This window comes from Zootermopsis nevadensis, unplaced genomic scaffold (genome assembly GCF_977971745.1).
Source record: "Zootermopsis nevadensis isolate Lab colony 2312 unplaced genomic scaffold, Znev_1.0 Znev_ptg000010l, whole genome shotgun sequence".
Classification (NCBI taxonomy): Eukaryota; Metazoa; Arthropoda; class Insecta; order Blattodea; family Termopsidae; genus Zootermopsis; species Zootermopsis nevadensis.
The window spans coordinates 21,203,080-21,223,444 of record NW_028259142.1 but is presented as its reverse complement, the minus strand read 5'-3'; the positions used below and the strand labels follow the sequence as shown (position 1 = coordinate 21,223,444).

General features: G+C 43.8%; 1 protein-coding gene across 3 annotated transcripts in view; it reads left to right on the top strand.

The window, feature by feature from the left end:
• Nucleotides 1–20,365, top strand: part of hh (hedgehog signaling protein) — a 96,333-nt gene that overhangs the window by 1,645 nt on the left and 74,323 nt on the right. For all 3 annotated transcript variants that reach the window (XR_002544522.2, XM_022073111.2, XM_087346824.1), the window contains exons 2-3: nt 58–336; nt 17,179–18,458. Coding sequence is in view for 2 of the 3 variants with exons in the window: in XM_022073111.2 (XP_021928803.1) it covers nt 18,162–18,458 (297 nt within the window). In the remaining variant the exon portion in view is untranslated. The remainder of the gene's footprint in view (nt 1–57; nt 337–17,178; nt 18,459–20,365) is intronic.

Sequence of the window (20,365 nt, the reverse complement as noted above, 5' to 3'; positions counted from 1 at the left end):
ACAGAAGAACAAATTGAAACCGAAGGAAATTGAAAGTAAATTATTACGATTTCTCAGTGCACCCAATTGGTCGAGATGTCTCGATTCGAACCAAGGACCACTCATCGCGGAGTGGAATACCTGCGCCCGGCCGAGACACCCAGCATTCCACGCTGTGTCGCCCTGAGCTGGCGTGGGAACGGAGACCACAGCCCCGGCCTCCACTGCAGAACACCAAAGTGCAGAATCCTTCCTCAGTTCCAACGCGAGCTTAAACAAGCAGAACGCATGGGGGGGAGTAGGAGACGTGTGGATTCACAGTGATTAGCTTCACGCCCCGGCCGTTTCGACGTTTCGGTAAGTACTGAATAGATTCAAATTCGCTTGAATGATCCTAGTTGCAGAACTTGGTCATTGAACTTTTTCTGTGTGTCGTATTTCATTCGGTTTTATTCAGGTTTTGCCGAAGAAAATTGTACATGAATTTCTCATCACTTTGTGCTACATGTCACGCCCATCTCATATTCTCATTGTTTTGGTCATTACAAATAATGAAGATCCTCATAATATAATTGTCTCCGTCTCTCTTACGTCCAGATATAACCTAACCTCTAGCAAAGTATTTTTTTTTTGCAAATCACCAGACGCTTAAAAAAATAATTCAGTGCGTCAGAAAAACACGAAACAGCCTTGTTTAAAACTTGGTCGATTTTTACGGGTCAGAGTATAGAACTGAATCAATTTAAGTGTTAATAATAATAATTCGTCTGTCTAGTTAAATATTGTTGAAGTCCAATTATAAAAAACGGAAGTTTCCAAAAAAAATGCATTACATTTAAAATCACGCACATTCAACCGTCATTTATCTTCGGTGTAGAAATTAGTTGTAGACGCAGCGACGGATTCTCAGCTGCAGACGTAAGTTTGTTACTAACACAGTCCAGTTTAGGCAGTCAATAAGACGGAGACACCGAAAGAGCTGAATAATCATTAGATACGTCCTCAGGGGCTCATCAACTACTCGTAAGTAAAATTAGGGTGAGGTTGCTCACGCAGACTACGGGGAATCATTTGGTACAAACACTACAGAGCAGTTTGTTCATTGCGAGTTTTGCTGATTACTAATTCAGCAACGTGGGCAACCGGGGTTCGGTTCCCGGCTGAGGCAGGAAGTATATTTTCTTCTTTATAAGGCGCGAACGAGGTATAAAATGTGTCGGATCCATTGAGCATGCGCGTAGTCATCGCTTTACACTTGTTTCTATTCTGCTTCTGCGCAGTAGCGCCGTCACTTTAACTTCACTAGTCAGACTGGTGTCCGGGTGGTCTCTGTTTCCTAATTGACAAATTGGAATCTTATTAAGGATAAGACGTATAAACGTAGCATTCATTTCACTAGCTACTACCTCTCTGCAGTGTGAAGGCATAGAACGCCCGCCTGACTGCCTTCCTTCACCTGTTTTTTTTATTCCCGCTTCCTTTGTAACTACTTGGAGAGATGGCAGCAACGGGCTACATGTTTTGACAACAGAGCGACCGCAGTGCCACCCAAGCAGACGGCGCGTGCTGCCACTAGTGTGGTCCGGCCGGCCGAAAGTTGCCGAGTACGCCCGAATGCGTTACACGACGGGTTGCATATACTAAACGGCAGTCAGGATATTATTGCACTCGTCAGTGATCGTACGAGTTGCATGTTTGAACACGCAGAGAAGTAAGTAATTGTATTTCTTAGTTATCTGAATACAATGCATCAATTCCATAGGTAAATTAGCAACGATTTGTGAAGGAAGGCATGATTATGAATTGTGAATCTTAAAAACAAAAATATAACCTGGAAACTAGTCTGTCTGTACCAAAATTCTCTATAATGCACTGTTTCAAGGAGTTAAAAACGGTCGGAGCGTGGGTATTCTTGTGGTGCGAAGGTTGAATGTAACTTAACTAATTTCTGCGCACGAATTTTTCTGACATATTGTCAGCAATTTGTTTCTGAAATTATTTAAACAAATAATTCCAGGTTTTCAACAAATCGACATTCTTCGTCACAAAAGCGAAACCCACGACCCAATAGTCACCCCCCCTCCCCCCAAAAAAGCATCAAACCAGCCGTCACAGCTTGATTAACCCTTTGAAGCCGAAGATCGTCTGAATATTATTTATGAATTCAGTCCGTACCGCAAAGAAAACACTACACCTCACCATTACGAAAATCAGCTGGTTAACCCTTTGAAGCCGAAGATCGTCTGAATATTATTTATGAATTCAGTCCGTACCGCAAAGAAAACACTACACCTCACCATTACGAAAATCAGCTGGTTAACCCTTTGAAGCCGAAGCTCGTCTTCATAATATTTACGAATCCAGACCGTACCGCGAAGAAAACACTACACCTCACCATTACGAAAATCAGCTGGTTAACCCTTTGAAGCCGAAGATCGTCTGAATATTATTTATGAATTCAGTCCGTACCGCAAAGAAAACACTACACCTCACCATTACGAAAATCAGCTGGTTAACCCTTTGAAGCCGAAGATCGTCTGAATATTATTTATGAATTCAGACCGTACCGCGAAGAAAACACTTCACTTAACCATTAGAAGTCGAATCAGGCGGTACCACATAAGATTTAACAAAAGAACATCCCGGTCAAAGCCTTAAGGCGGATCGCGACGTAACCATCGTGCCAGCGCGTGACAACACAGAGACTTTAACGCTGGGTAAGACGAAAAGCCATCTTCAACGGGTACTAATATTAAATCCACATTTCACACTTCTGAAATATATAAGCAAATAAATAATATACGACAGAGGTTTTTGTTTACATAAGTTTTATTTATTGACTCTTTCGAGCCAAGGTTACTGGCACGCCAGGAAATTGAAGATCCGTTGTGTTCATAAGGAAACTATTAGCAATTACGTAAACCTCGCTAATAGGGGGGAAGTAATTCTTTATATACGAAGGACGCTGCCAATGCTGTACTCAGAGTAACACGTAGGGAAAACAGTCAGTTATGGATCTCCCTGGCGTCTCTTCATTTGGGTTTCATAGTGTCTTGCGAAAGATGGAGATTTCGTCTTTTGTAATTATATCATCGTGCTGAAAGTCTGAAGCAGTTATAAAAGATTTCTTGAAGCCAGAAGCTTGGTATTAAAATGAAATATAATAAAGTATTTTCTAAAGGTGGGAGGTTAAATGAGCAGAATTAAGATCAGGTCCATAGGGGAGAGAGATGAACCTTCGGACCCTGCCACCTGAAGTTTAATTAGGCACTTTCTGGATATCAAGGCGCCATGACAGATTCCTTAAGAAACTTTTAATCTTGCTTGTCCACTTAGAGGAAAATGACCGATAGGGAAACGAGTTGAGCAAGAACATGAGCGCCCTTAACGAAGTGTCGAAAGAAAAGGAATTATATTCTGTGGTAACACATGACTGACTCAATAACCAACACAAACCTAGACATATGACACTAATATAAGACACGTTAATTCACCTGTCAGCTTCATAATCTGGCTTCCTGAGATCCATCTCTACCTTCTACGAGGTCATGTCCCACGAAACGTCCCTCGTCAGGACTATCGTACAATCCTTGGCTTCACCGTAATGCTAGGCGAGCTCTATAAGCCACGATAATTTTTTTTATTTTCTGTTGTTCAAAATCACGCACTTTCGTTGTCTTGTTTGAACCTTATATTTTCACATGCAATTGATATCCTTGTCGCTAAACAAGAGACGGGTCTTGGAACGTAACACGAAGTAAGTGGAAAAATTATTTGTGTATTCTGATAACCAGGGCTTTGAAAAGAAGAACAGACGATGATAATTATGTGAGAGGCTTGATACTGCAGAGAAATGGGACAAATTAGCAATGAGCCGCCCATTCTAGGGTTCGAAAGGGACTTCGCCGCGCACCCCGCGTGTGTCCTGTCCACGGGCTCAAGAAGAATTTCCATTCGCCGGGCCGAGGGCTCTTCAGGCCGTCGTCAGACCGAGTGGCTTCCACGAATGACGGTGAACGTGAAAGGACCGGGCAGGTGGCATTATCATCGCATCGCAGCCAAGGATGAACACCTTCGGCTGGGATCGTGCTCTTCTGCTCCGGGGCCGATGCGGGCGCACGAATTAAATGTTTCTGAAACAGATTCCGGCTCATCTCGCAGTGTTGCCAAGTTTATGGGGAGAAAAACCGACTGGTTCTGAGATCGAGTCCCGTGTTATCGTGTTTAAACTAATTCCAGTCGAAGCGGGATTCAGTTATCAGAACAGACTGGTCGGCTAACGTAAAGCTGTTGAACTAATTCATCTTACGCGTGGGACGGAATAAGCAGGCTCTTTAATTTCGCTCGATCAACTGTTTAAGTTAATTGAGCACATCTCTTTGAGAACTTATTAATTACTCGGTTGTTAAACAGACTACTGGTCTTCGTTTTCGTAACCCTAAAGCTTATTACTGTGTTTGCAGGAACGTGCCACTGGGCCCTATCCTTAGCCAGATTAATCCAGCTCACATCCTCAAACCTATTTATTTAAGACCGCCCTTAATATTAACCTTTAATCTACGCCTAGATCACAGACCATCATAGTTTTCCTAGGAAACGTGCTTTGTGGTGAATCAGTCCAGCGATACTAGCGCCAAACAGCTTGATAAACCTAGTGGTAATTGCTGGATTGACGATGGCACGCCAACCCGTCAGAGGCGATTGGATAAAGCTGGCCAATTTTTGCGGAAACCAGTCTAGAACAATGTCCAGATGACAGTGTGTCCCAAAGTAGGCCACGGTCACTTCCTTTCACGTCGCCGTTCTGATAACTTTCGTCTAGGATAAAAGCGACGCTCTCGTCATCATTAATACGTTTTATCACCAGAATAATAAGCTGTGGGCTGTCACAAACAGCTGTATCAGTGGCTCTGTATTAGATGCTGTGTAGTGGTTGACAGATTCAAAAATCGGGGATGTCATCGTTAGAATCTGTGTCGGAAGAAGATTGTCGAGGTGATTCCTCTTTCCACGGTCTGACTTGAGATCGCATGTCATTTCTCTGTTAACCTTCAAAACTGACGCACGTGGTTACAGGGACAGCTTTGGTGATTCAGTCTCCACAATTCTCTCGTCTGTCTCGCGGTCTGTGAGTTATATAATACGTAAAGTCATCTATGCTCATCCTTGTGTTCGTGCCAGGCAGTTTAATGCATGAAGAGATCTGTTTGGTACTTACAGGATTTGCCACCGTGCGGAGCCACATGACATAAAGTATGTGTTACGACACGTCACTTCCGTTTCAGACGCTGTGTAAGAGTACTGTCACTGACTTCGAGATATCAGTTGAGAAGATAAGGTGTCCTGTTATTGTTTGCGTTAAATATGACGTTTATTGAAGATTCGTGTAGAAGATTATGAAGTAAGAGTTAGTGTAGGACTTGTGATATAAGAAATTTAAAATTTCTTTATTTGAGCTCAGTTTATGTTAACAAAAACTTTTGGTGGTGATCGGGAAACAAGCAATCAGTCTTGCAACGAATGAGCATCCGAGCCTTCTGCGAAACAAGACAGAGCAAGTGGAAGATTTCTTCTGTGTTTTGTTGGGTCTGCATGTCTTTGGCGGTTCATACCTGTGTGGCAGTTTCGTTTACAAACGACCGGCCATTCAAATTCCAGACCAACTGGGTCCGATTTCCAGGTCACTATTTCCTCTTAGGATGACACGACAACTGATATCCATTTCATATTTTTGTCGCTAGAGTGGGCCAGCCGGTTCCTTTGAAGGCTACTGACCGTAAAATAATTCCGTCGAGGTGTATGGAGGCACTGGGCGCAAGACCGAAGGATGGTTAGGACGGAGTCTGAAGATAAGCTGGACAGATAAGCTGGACAGAGTCCAGTGTCTGAAATGCGGCCATGTTTAATGTACGCGACATTTGGCGATTTCCGAGTTCAGGGATTGTCGTTCTCTGTTGTCTTCGGAATTTAAGCAAACATTCTACCGCAGAATTATCTGTCTCCATATTAATAACCAATAGTATGAAGAGGATAAATGGTCTAACTCCCAAAACGTCGTTTATATTAATTGAACATTGGACAGCGGACAACTTTAGTGTTTAAGTTGGTGAGGAAAGTTTCCTTCCGAGTTTGTAGCCGTGTTGCTAAACCTGTATATTGATAAAGAGTAGTTAAATAAACATGCGTCTTCTTGTCCGTGGCGCGAGAGAAGAACTTTTCGCAGATCCCATGACGAAATAACCACAAATTTCTTTTCACCTTCTCATGTATAGATATTTTCTCTGTCCTCTGTTGGTTCAAAATAGTTCAGAATTGGGTTCAATTGCAGTCTTATGTGGAAAAGGTATTGATATTTCTGATAACATCGACTTATCTCGGAATCCCTGCATCACGGAGTTGGCTGATGGAACAAATAGCAGGCCTACTAATGATTATTAAAGACAAGGACGCAGTCGCGTTTAAGGAGCCGGCATTTATGTCTCTCTGGAACGAAAAACGAAAGGTGATCAATCTTTTTCCGGCTGTCACGGTCCATTTGAATTTATTTATTAAATCTTGCACCTGGTGACTTGATGACAGGGGAAACGGGAGAATCCTGTGTGTACCGCGTCACTGAGAACCTGAGACGCTAAAGTGTGGCGTGGCAACATCGGAGCCGGGGGTGGGGGAGGACCGCGTTAACCTTGAGGAGCCGAGAGAGCTTGGACGACGACGGGGCACCTCGTTGAACTCGGCCAGCCGCGGAAACTGCTGCCTCAGCTGAGGGGGCTCTCGAGAAATCCCCCCCGTCTTTTACGGAATGCGGTGGTTCGTAACAGCCCCGGCCCCGGGCCTTGTCACGAGCCAGATTAATCCAGTCCGCCACACCCCCGTTGCCTCAAGATCCGTCTACGCACGTGTTCATTCCTCCTGGGGGTGCAGGGGGGGAGTCGGTTGAATTGTTTTGGAAGGAGACAACAACAAAAATTACTTTTGAACAAAAGCACTGTGGCTGGTTTTGTGTTCAACTCGACAGGGCGTAATCAGAATAAACAGGTGGATGGTTCTATGCCACGTACGAGGAACGTATCAGAGCAATACGTGGCCACAGGACATGGGTTTGGAGAAATATTAAAAGCAACAAGGAAAATAAATCACGCTAAAAAACGATGCAACATTTATAGATAAACAAAAACAGGATAAGTATTAAACGAACAAAAAATAAATTAATGTTACGAACTATTTAAACCGCGTACTAATGAACACGCGCGGAGGAATACATGAGAGTTGACATGGAAACACAGGTAAATACCTCAGAACTCTCAACGAGATCTGTTTAGAACATAAATCCATCATATTTCGCCGTAAAATAACCAAAATAACACGTACTCATAAGCCATATTAAGTCGTAAGGAGTCGAGAATCGAAATCAAGAAATAACACGTAACACGTGTTCAGATAAGGAATCTTTAATATTTAAAACGTTAGCTTAATACTGTCATACGACAAAACAAATTCATCCTTTGAAGCCGAAGTTTATCTAAATAGTATTTAAGAATCCAGTCCGTACCGCAAAGTAAACATCACACTCCACCATTACGTAGATCAGCTGGGAGAAACTGTTTATAACAGCTGTTTACAGGGAGGATTATATCTGGAAATTTAAAACTTATTGTTTAAGCAGGTGAGGCATAATTTGAAGGGCTGTGTATAAATTAGTCTTAGGAATTTTGAGATGATAATTCACAATGTCGCGGTAGTTCGCTCTAAATTTTAACCTGTGAGATCGAAACTCTCGGTTAAAGGTTTGTAACATGGAATTCAACGGAAGGTAAGAACTTCGGATTTAGACTTGGATTTTTATGTCTCGTTATAATTACGTAGGGGGAAATTATAACGTAAACACAGTTAATAAATCCGTTTAAAAAGTTTAAATATGTGGAAAAGACGGTAAGAATTAAAGAATTATCAACATATTCAAGCAGAGATTAAGCTAAGTTTAAATTCAGGGAATTAGCTGCGAGTTGAAATCCCTCCGACAGTATTTGTCTAGGACTCATTTTAATATTATCCTTCCATCTGCGCCCAGGACGATGGATTTCAGTAACAGAGTAAAATTTGAGGCCGAATTCTTTCTTGAGTTGTCTCCTTGCATTCTGGATGTAGTTCTTTTAGCAGAAACCAAATCGAAAGTTCATAAACTTGTCTGGATCTGAGTGTTCTATGAAAATATTCATCTCGTTGGTCAGTGTGTGTGTTCGTTATGTTTTGTTTTCGGATTCCGATGAAGTTTGGCTGGATTCGTGGTTCTATTTGACAGGGTTTTAAACAAACTTCCTCGTTGCTTCTGTTCGTTTGTCACATATTTACGTGTTTTTTTTTGTATTTTGAGTGATAAGACTGTTTTTTTAGTTTTAACGTTGATTGAGATTTTAACATGTCGATCCTTAATTACTGAGTATGCAAATGAAACGGCGTTGATTCATTACGTAGTAACACGAAATGATAGTTCTGATACTTGGATCGGTTTACATTTCGCGGGCACTCTGACCCGGGTCGATTTCGGATTTTGTATCTCCTCCCGCACGAGTTGAAAACTGGGCAATGCGACCGCTTAAGACGCAGATGTAAGCGACCAGTTGCTGATGAGACATTCTGGTGTCGTCAGATCCAGGAAGGAAAATGAGCGCACGATAAGACAGTAACGAGCTATTTGTAGACCTCGAGAAAGCCTCTGATTCAGTTATGAAGGAAAAGTTACGCTCGATGGGATAATTTTAACACGTGATTAAACTACACTTATAGTAAAGTTTGTCTCAGGGAAGATGTGATGGGAAGTGAATTGTGGTCCAAACATTTGATCCACGTGGTATGAGGCGTTTGTGTCGTGTTTCATGCTATCTCTTCAAAGTCCTTATATTTTATTGATTATTGATCGGAACATGTTAAAACGTATTTTGCTCAAGAAAGTTATGAATTATCTATCGGCTTCAGGCACAGGGAATCACTTCAGCACGGAAGACGGAGACACAGAGCTCCTCCAGGAAGCTGTTGGCACTGTCGAAACGACGGCTGCCACCCATAAAGTAACAGAAACGTCCTTTCCAATGAAAATCTCAAGATCTGAGATTTGTCGTCTGTCTCAAAGACTAGGCAGTCCTGCGAGGGCCTGCAAAATTTGTTGTGACTGGTGACGTAATCCTGAAGGCGCGGAGATGTAACCATGGCGACACGATAACCGCACAGTGGGCCATTGTAGTGACACCGCACTTTAAAAACGATTTGAAACCGATTCTAGGCACCCGATAACAAGAGACGAACGTGGGACGCGTGGTGCTAGAGTGGCTTATGTGCCAGACTGTCTTCCGAGGTGCTGTCGTCTACCTGACACGCAGAATCACAACTCTGCTCCTCGTTATCTGATGTTGAGGTCATCATCCTACTTTTGCCTTGTTCTGCCAAGTTTTCTTCTCCATTTTTTTTTTTGGAGAAATTATACAAGTACTTCTCCTGCTCTCAATGCGTGCTACATTCCCCACTCACTTCAATCCCCTTGATTTTACTACCCTAACGTTTAACGAAGAATATAAATTACGAAAATTATCATTATGCAGTTCCCCCCCCCCCCCCCCCCAAGTCTCACTCCTAAAGAAATTCAATTATAATTTTGTACATTTCAATCTTTGTGATGAAAAAGTGAGACAGGAAGACAAAACTTTTTTTTAAACCGAGTGGTAATTACAAGCGTTGGACCGAATTTAATCTGCTCGTAGTTATTTCGTGGACGCAGCGTTCTCAAAGGATTTATTATCAGTGCGTGTCGCCTTTGAAGTGTCCCGAAGCATCCCGGTGCATAATTTGGTCCGTACCTTTTGAAGAACAGCGCCGATGGTAACTTACTAACTAGGTCACGGACAGACAGACGTCCATGCCGCGTGTGAGAGAAATACCTACAATTCTGCAACGTTTTCCTTGACAAAAGCTCGATCTTTTTGAAGTAGAAATACCATCGGTCCAATTGTATCGGTTTTCAAGGCTTCTCTCTTTCCTTCTTCCTGTCTTCCATTGTTAAAACCGGGCTTCTTCGCCAGTGATTGATGGTCAGGCAAAACTTCACGGAACGGAGAAGTGACTGCAACAGCGGCCTATGTCCCCTGATCTCTCAGATCCACTCACGGCTGTCGTAGCTGAATGACTTCAGGAGTTGTTACGAAGAACTTTTGGGCTCGGGACGAAAGCTTCGACGATGGATTTTGTTCGGTACGAGCGGTCGAACTTCGGCGGACGGAGGCAAACCGCGTGGATTGTTGTTGCCAACCATTGGGAACCGCAGGTTTCATTGTCGGAAAACGTTTTTTCACGACAGTGGAACAATGACCTCCAGAGAGTGCATCACCTTTCCTAACTTGGGTTGTCAAACTACAATTACCGTTTATACAAAATCGAATGTTGAACCTCCAATGTCCAGGAATCTGAGACATTTACTGGTTTGAAGTTGTCTGTCTTCCGGGCTGTTCCGTCATGAGCGCTGGTAAAAGTTTACAGACGTTTCAGAGGTGCTTATTGCCCCTGAAACGCAGGAAAACGTCTACCAGACAACACGACGTAACATCCATCTTCACACTCGCCGTCCGTGAGAACCTGAAATCTCACCAGTCATTAGATTCTTTGGTGAGTCTCCCGGAATCTTGAAACGAGAAATCGCTTTCGTGCGAAGTTATATGAGTCTCTAGTCACCACACAAGATTCGCCTCACTTGAAATTCACAATGAACTTCTCGCTCTAACGCTGGATTCCTTTTCATTAAACCAAGTGATACGAAGTTACTGTTGAAACGTCTTAATTAAATGGTCACTGGAGACTGCCCTGAGCCTGATGACTCCAGTCCAAACACTCGCAGAGATAGAAAATCTACGACCTACAATGAGATACAGAGAAGTTCTCGTGGCGTAACTTGAAGTTCGTGGCTCAAATCCCCTGTGCGTTTGACGTTGTTGGCCCCCCTGTGGCACTGTCTATTATCAGAGCTCGTCTTCCCATACCACGCTGGTTTGAAAATCCTCGTGAGATAGCACAACACAGTTCTCGATAACCGTCCTGACGTTGACTGAATATGACGCATATTCGTGGTCACGGACCGGAAGTTGAATATCCTTGCTTCTTTCCCTGACGTCATTTTATGAGGAAGTATAATTCAGCGTCGCTTTCCAACCTGATGACGATGTTGATGACACAAGTGAGTGTATAGCATTCTTTTGCAGATTGCAGGTCGTGGAAACGTCTTGCCAGTGTCGCCTCGTAACGCTGGTACTCAACGTCGTCTAGTTAGCAATTTTGCTTCGTATTCGGGAAGACTGTCGTGGATGAGGTATTTCTCGGTTTATCCCAGTCTTTCCAGGCATATGTCGGACAGTTTATCTCTTTCGGTCACAACCGATTCCTCCCGAATCCTTTCCAGTTCGACGCTGTTCTGAGATATTGAAGATGTCGTTAATAATTTAACAAACTACGTTTTGAAATCAGGAAACGATTGAAGCACGCGGTCAAGACAGCCAGTTCCACGGGTCGAGATTGTAAATTAAAATATTTCAGGAAGGAAGCAAAGAGCGACGCTGGTTAGTATTCCAAAATCGTCATCTCATGTGTAATGTAGCTACGTATTTCTCGGATGTATTTCGATCGGTTCTCTTGAACAAACTACGATCATTTCCTTAAACAGCGTTTAATCAGTTGATGTTTGTAATGGTGAAGCGTAGTGTTTTCTTCGCGGTACGGACTGGATTCTTAAATATTCTTTAGCTGAAGATCGGCTTTAAGGGTTGGAAATTTTATTTTTGACAAACATACATCACGTTGTGGCAAGATGAATCGTATCGATTCTCTAGTTATTTGTGACTCTTGGTCCGACTGCTCAGGTTAGGTCTTGTGTGAATTATGAGCTCTAAATACACGGCAGGGCCTGTTTGACGGAGGCTGTGAACCGCTTTAACAACCGGTTTGTTGGAGAACGCTGTATCATGACCGAGTTACGATTCGATCTAGGGACGTGGCACTACGTAGCAGCTAGAAACAGGGGCCCCTGTAATGGGTCTGGGAACAGAGGGACATTGTTCAGCGCGAGACAAGAAGTCTTGTGTCTTGGCAACGCGTGTATGCGTGAGGTCACCAACCCATGGCACGCGAAAAGATAACAAAACTTATGACTGTCTTTCGTGCCTCTACAAAACCTGAAGCCTTTTGAAGGTCGCGGGATGGATTGAACCTCATCCCACAGGACGGCTAATTTGACTGATTTTTAGGGATTTTCCATTTCTGCTGTACGCAAGTGCTGATACAGTATTTTAAATAACCCACGATCACCTCTCACAGCGTCTTTTCTAGTCCATAGCTCTTAAAACGTTCTCTTATCCTAAGCTTTATAGCGTATGCAGTTGATTGCGTGCCGTTAAATAAACCAGGACCTACCTCACACACGTGAAAACGTCGCTCAGATTCCGGAACGACACAAAGCCTTCAAAAGTGCCTGAGAAGAATCCTTCGGGACACTTACGCGGCACCAAACAGGTAGACCTTTAACGATTTCGTCATTAGTGTGAAGTACTTTATTTTCCTCGTCGTTGGTAACACTGCCACTGCCCATCTTCGCGCTGGTTTGATGAACCTCTCACAGCTTCACCAGAGACCCACTGGCCACAGGGGCAGGGTTCCCATTGGACAGTACTGTACCTCCCCCCCTCCCCCGGAACACTTTCAAACAGACGCCATCGTCCGGAGACCACGGACAGTGAGATCGTGGTCTAGAGAAGATGTCTGCAAGGAAATTTGAATCCAGTTCTTTAAACAGAAGACAGACGGCAGCAATGGTTTCGACATTTTACGTCTGTTCTATACGTAAAGAGGAAACTCAGAGGGTCATTAAGCTTTTAAAGCCGAGTGGGAACTATAGCCTTGTGTACCAATTACTTTGAACATGCAGAAACCTCGCCGAACGGCTTGTGTTGTTAAATAATGTTCGTACAAGCTTTGACTTCGAAGGGATAATATTAAAATTTAAGAGAAAGCCAAATGTGACGACCCAGAAGAAGATGGTTCTTCCAGGAATTAGAATACGTCAAGATCTGGCATGAAATCAGGAAGGAAACGCCATGAACCGGAACAAGACGGATGTGATAACAGAGGATGTGAAAGGGGAAAGTTTTCGACGTCTACGATTCTCCGTCCCTGGGCTTAAATTTGAACTTCAAAACTAGAGATAAACGTGTGACAGGGACACTGTCCACTCCGCGGACAACGTCACGCGTCCTGTCCGTTACGTGAGGATTGCAGGAAGAACGCGTCTCGCCGTGACTTCTGACGCAAGGCATTTGACCTTGAAGTCGCCAAGTTTCGATTCTGTTAGGGCAGAGGTCAAATAACACAGGAGAGCCACTCGGCAGTTCCCGAAGGATCGATTTCACTGCGGTATGCTGTTCCAACTACGTGGGTTGAATGGATCGATGCTGACAAGGAATGAATGCTGTCGTGGCCTATTTAAAAGTGTGATTCTTCCGAGAGATCGAGAAGAAGCATGAAGACAGCAGACAGCCGGGCCAGGTTCAATCCCAAATGCAAGTCAAGAGTATAGCAGAACACACCACGCAGTTACCGCGTCACGTTGTCATCGTATGCGTTCTGCAAGCACAACCAACCGCTTCTGTGGTACTCAAATATTGAGATCAGAGACATCTGGCATGAAAGCCTTTAACTGTAAATAGGCGTAGATGGGAGGATGATTTTAAAATGGTCTTACAGTGATGTTTTATTTACTTTCTGGATTCCAAGGCGTGGGAATGAGCTTCCGGTTTCTACAAAACAGGAAGTTTGAAGATGAGATGATTAACTATTAGTTGACAAAAGTCTGACGTCACTTAAATTTGTCTTAGAATTTCTGTAAAGGAGCCCGTTTTCTCGGGTTCAGAACGGATTTGCCTGGCAATAAGTAGTGTAGGCCTTTCTCTAACACGATTACTCATAAATTTAAACAATTACTTGCTCAACGCGGAAAATTCCATTATACACGGCCTACCACACGCACCGCAGAAGCGCGCTGTTTGGAGAGCTTAAGGGAGTTTCGGTTTGCCCTCGTGTATTTGTACAAGCGACTTGGGTTTGTTTCACTCAGCGTAAGTAAGAGCGTAAACATTCAGCTCAGCTGTTATCCCATTTCGTCTCATAAATTTGCGAGAAGGAAAGTTGTGAGGTCGTGACACTGGACGAGAAGAGAAATATTCTAGATTAGTAGTAGCAGCTGACCTGACATTTTATTTTAATGCGCGACTGTACTTCATTGTACGGATTTTTAATCACGATTTTGACGAGCGCGCCACTTTCGAGGAACGTGCACAAGATAGAGTATGGCATCCGAGAGCACTAGAGGCATTCTTTGCACCTGACAAGTGGCAAGACGTTCTCTGACACCAAAGAGAGTGAAACCTCGCAACATCATCGTTAAACATTTCTGAGGAAATATTACGTGATGTCCTCTGCTGTGACAATGAAATAATTGTACTCGTTGGTCTGAATGACCCCAATTGAATAAAAAATTACTTGGATATTATCCATCGTCTAGTAAATATAAAACGTAAAACGACGTTTCGGAGACGGGACTCTATCTCCGTCTTCAGGTTCCTACACAGTTTGGCCCACTAGATAGAGCTAATCCCTATCTCCGGACAAAGTAAAAAAGTGAAAGTCCCGGAATAAAAAGGCATTACCACACCATCTCCGAAACGTCGTTTTACGTTTTATATTTACTCGACGATGGATAATATCCAAGTAAATTTTTATTCAATTGACTCATCACCATCGTCAAGAAGTTTTAGATTTGATATAAATGACCCCAGTTTCTAAGGACCGCAATAACTTCAAACATTCACGCGAAATTTGCAGTCCATGGAAGTGTCGACATTGCCGGTCTCTGGCCCGTCCTGCACGCGCTCCAAACCCGGAATCAGTGTCTAGTTCAAATGCACGAAGACGCTGTTCTATGTGAGAGCAAGATTCCGTCAGATTCGTCCATCTTAACATTCGTGCAGTGTCCTTTAGTGCACAGCCGCTAACTCGTGCACCCGCTGACCGTGGACCACTGGTTGAGTCTCTAAACAAAGCCGCGCGAGAGGTGATGAAGTGGAAAGAGCCGGACACAGCCAAGAATTTGTATGCAAAGGCACTACTGACTGACTGTTTAACGACCCTGAATCAACCCTCAAGGTCAGTAGTTGCTGGCCGCTCCGTTCTAAGCCGTTCTTTGTGCGTGTCTCCGTCTACAGACCGAGCGGATTTTAATGAGACTACTCAGGCCCTCTGACTTTTAAATTCATCTTCATCGGGCGAAATAAATTAATCTAAAATCGTCCACGGCTCCTTTCAACGCGGTTACAATGTTGTGCCCCTCAGCGTAATTAATACAGTCCACAACTTCACGCCAGATTTATTTGAGACCGATTTTAATATTATCTTCCTCGGTAACTACGCCAATCAGAATTTTAGACTAAAATTTTTGTAAATATTTCTGCGTGCTTCGATTCGTGTTGCATTCCCCGTTCACATAATCTTCCTCTATCATCCAGACAGTACGTTTGTTTTTATTTATTATTTAGTGTTCTGTCTGACGACAGGTCCATATGAACAGGATCCTTCCATCCTTTTCTCGGACTGGGACCTGTTCATATACGTTCTTGGCAGATGATCCAGAAGTGGTTTGCCATTGCCTTCTTCTGTGTGTGAATGGAGTAATTGTTGGGATGCCACGGAGGAAAACTCCGTGTTGCCTAGACCACGGCCTTGCCCAACACAAGTTATAAATTCGGGCACCGGGAATCGAACACGAGACCCCCAGGATTACAAGGCCAGCGTTCTAATTGTGAAGCTCGCGGTTTATAATTTTCTCCAGTCGTCTGGTGCTCTGTCTTCTGTCTAAATATCCTCCTCAGCATCCCTTAATGACGTGTGAAAGGCGCACCCAGCTTTTGTATATTCGAATTTTTACGTGTTTGGATGGCAGACCGGAAGACATTTCCCGAATTTAAGGCGCCCCTCGGTTCTTTGGTGAAAGTAATTTTGGTTTAGCCTATTAACTATCGTCGACAAATATTTGAACATCGGCACCCCGCGCTGGCGGTCAAGGGGGGGGGGGAGGGACGTTGTCACGAACACGTCGTCTCCGGGCGCTGTTGGCTTATCGGGGAGACAGCAGTCGCCTCAGAGAACACAGAAATCATGGCGTGGAATTTGAAGCAGGAATATTTACCCACAATCCAGCACAAAAACATGATACACGACGGGTGACAAATTTTACATTTTTTAAAAATGTCTCAAATTCAGAATTTTATTACCAAATGAGTTTAGGGAGAAAAGTTAAGAAAATTATTATTATTATTCCATTTATTCACAATTTTACAGGGTATTTACTTCTGTGTACCCGAGACAAACCTTGCCCCTGAGGTACGTAATCCAGCAGCCATTTCCGAAACACATTTTGTTTTTAATACGTGTTACATTTATTATATAGTTTTATTGTGAGGTTATTATTATTAATATTATTATTATTATCGTCATTTTGTTGTGTATTTCAGACGTTACATTCATCACCCGGTATAATTTGTAAATTGAAATAATTAAAGTAAAGAGAATACAATTTTGCTGCATTTTTATGAGATTTGTCGCTGAAGATAGAACAGAAATTGGAGGTATTAAACGCTGATTTACTAAAGGGCGCACTTGAACGTAATGGCTCGATACTAGGTGGCGTTGCACACCAAAGAACGTAAAAATGTACGCGCGTCCTGTACTCTTCGACTGTGTCAACACTCGCCACTCTGAAGTCTCCCAAGATTTCCATCTTGGGAGACTTGTGTGTGTGTGTGTGGAATTAGGAGCATTTGGACTGAACTGCCTCAGGCAATGTTGAAAACATTGTACGAAGGTTTAACACGGATTCCGTCCAGGCGTATTACAAATCCAGCCACAGCCCGCAATTTCACAACAGATAACGGTAGGCAGAGATAGGTCTGCTGACTCTTCAAGTTCGAGATTTGGCCGCAGAAATACCGCCCTAGTCACGTCCACTTCATTTCTGTGAACAAAAATGCTGATTGGACGTTTAACCCACACGAAGTATTAAATAGCGCAGATTTCTCTGTCAATCGAGTAACGGACTGGAGTCCGAACCATTGTTTTCAGGAGGAGTTCTTTTGTCGTGCAGTCGCTGACGGCCGCTGCACTTCCTGAAGAAGCTGGGGGGTTTAGCTTCTACCTGAGATGTGGCTCTCCGTGGGGACCCGCCTCTGCCAATCACAGGTAAGAGGACCAGTGACGTCACGACCTCAGGACAACAGCGGAGGTGGTTTTACCTGCGTCCGAGGCGGGGAGAGGAACATCTTCTCTTCGACGGACCAGCCCCCTCATTTAACGTGGTCCCGGCATCAGAGAAACAAAAGTTGTAGTTCTTTGGTACCCGTGAAGGATGGAAAGTGTCTCGGAGTGATCGACGCGGAAAGTTTCAGTCACAACATTGATGTCTGACGAACGTATTTATCCGCTTTGTCGCCTTCAATTGTCTCCCAAAGTCGCGAACGCCTGGCTCGTGTAGAAACGTGTGAATTTCAGCTTCTCGGGATAAATCACACGGCGTCAGACCGAAACTGATTTGTCGGCGGGGAAATATTTCGTTGTATTACAGCGAATATCAGAGGAGTAAGGCATCGATGTGACTCCGTACGCTTTCTGAAGACGTATCTCACGTAACGGAGAACTATCTCACTCACAGTCTCGCTCGCACAGCGCCGTTATCTCGGTCAGACCGACACTTCGTCGTCAGTCACAGACGTTCCGTCGCACATCGCGGGTTCGGAGTGGCTTTCATTGTTGCGAGTGGGGTTAAACAATGGAAGGACGAAGTAGGGGAAACTAACTCGTGCTTTGATCGGTTTCGACGACAGTGACGGAAGTCGGCGTCTTGTGTTTCTTCGCGATCGGCGTAGTGTGTTACCGTCGGCACAAAACCGAGGCGAAGGATTTGCGTGTGTCGCCATGGGATGTACAAGACGACAATGTGCAACGTCATGAAACTAACAAAAGCTCCAGGGTGCTGCATCCAGGCAACGGCGTAGAACGGACAAAGGAGTGACGAAGTGGCGATGTAAAGACGGGGACCGTGTCAGGCGATGAGGACGAGGGTGTTTGTGTGGATCGCGGTCGTGTTCTTGGCCACGATGCGCGTGGCGTCGGGGTGTGGGCCAGGCAGAGGGGCGGGCCGACGCCGTGGGCCCCGCAAACTGACCCCGCTCGTCTTCAAACAGCACGTGCCCAACGTGTCGGAGAACACGCTGCCGGCGAGCGGACTCACCGAGGGACGGATTACTCGCGAGGACCCGCGCTTCAGGGACCTCGTGCCCAACTACAACACGGACATCGTATTCAGGGACGAAGAGGGCACCGGAGCGGACCGCCTCATGACACAGGTCAGGAGTTTCCCCATCAAAACTATATGTGTGTTTCTTGATTCTCCAGTCGTTCATGTGGTTGCCTCCGCATTGCTCTTAGATATTTCCGTAGTTTCTCAAGAGTTTTTTCGATTTTGTAAATAGTTGTCTCGTAAAAATCTAAGGAAATTGATGCTGTCTTAGGGAAGCAGGAGGGATAATATTAAAATGGACTTATGGTAGTTGATAAGAGTTTGTGCTGAGCTGATCAGGTCTCGGGTTCAATGAAACGGACACAGTAGGCTGGTTGTTCACACCTCCGCTGCCTGCCAATTTGAACACTTACCACTCGTTGCACCTGCAGACTGGGAGCGGCCGTCCTCTTACTTAGTAGCTTCTTAATGTGACTGCCACGGCTAACCAACCCGATGTTGACAATGATTAATGGAATCCTTTTTACGTCGAGTATTCGACTGTTAACCGGTTGAGAGACGAACCCACAGATTTACTTTTTAAAATTAGAATTCAAATTTCTTTGTTCTTAGTTTCAACTTCTATGTCTCTACTGGTCGATTCGTAGGAATTGGTGCCTGGTTCTAGAGTATTCAGTGGCTCACAAGACCCTCATTTGTGACCTTTCGACCGTCAGAGAGACCCTACGGAGTGGAGTCCATCTTGAGAAGCTGCTAGTAGCCACTAGGAGGGGAGGGCCAACTTACACTTTAACCTGTTGACCCCAGACGTCGCCACCACTGTGTGACCCATGGGTTTACGTATCTGACCTAGTACCTCCACGCCTCCTCCCCAAGACTGGAAGCCGAGCCGAGTGTTTGTCTCTGTATCTGAGGCAGGTCGTAAGATGTATTTGCTCGAAAGCGTCATTGAAACGCCTTATCTGTACGCACACAAACTCATGACTATTGACTGATTGACTGACTAGAGTATACGCAGTTTCTCCGCGCGAGACAAAGACACGCATAGACGTTTTTTACGGACGCAGAATCTCGGACCTGTAAATGTTTGTTCATAATATTTGACTTATTATTTCGAGTTGAAGACCAAGGCTTCGAGACTGCGTACGGCAGCAAGGAATTTAAAACCAGAAACTCTGTTTTCGTATTTTTAAGGGTGTCATATGATTATCAGAATAAACGCCGATTAATTTCCTTATAAACCAATTAACCAGTTTGTATTTGAAACGGTGGAGTGTGGTGTTTTCTTTGCGGTACGGACTGAATTCTTAAATATTATTTAGACGAGCTTCGACTTCATTAGCCTTAAACGTGTGATAAATTGACCACGTTTAAAATTAAAACAGATATTTAAGGAAATCTTAACTCTGAACATACGTCACATGTCATACCTCGACTACGAAAAGGCGTCATTCAAAATTCACTAGTCTAAATGATTTTATTTAACATTTCAATTTAGTATGGTTTATATTAACTATCTTACAAGGCATATTTCATCCAAAACAAAGTTAATTGGATTGTATTTCTCGTCATGGAGGTGTTAATACGGTGGCCAGTAATAACTTCGAATGGCTAATTAAGCAAAAACATGTCACAACAACGCATACCTTGTCATATTAACGACAGTTCCTTCAATAAATAAATATATTATGAGCAGAGGTGGGACGTGTAGGCTAATGTATGCTGTGTTGACGTATTTGTATGTCGGGTTTTCCTTGACACAGCCTCAAGAGGGAAATGAAGTTCGAAATAACAAGTGTTGCCTGGCACAGAGATAAACTTTGAGGCATTTCTGACACATTAGAAGCTGAGGCCTGATTTACTAAGCATTTACCGGAGAGCATTATTTAAATGTTTTAGAACAAACGTTTTTCTTGGATTTTATCTTCTAAAAATAATTCTTGCTTTGGTCTTTTATAAATTTCGTACCAGATATTTACTGTGTTGGTGGTTTAACCTCCACTTAGAAAGATT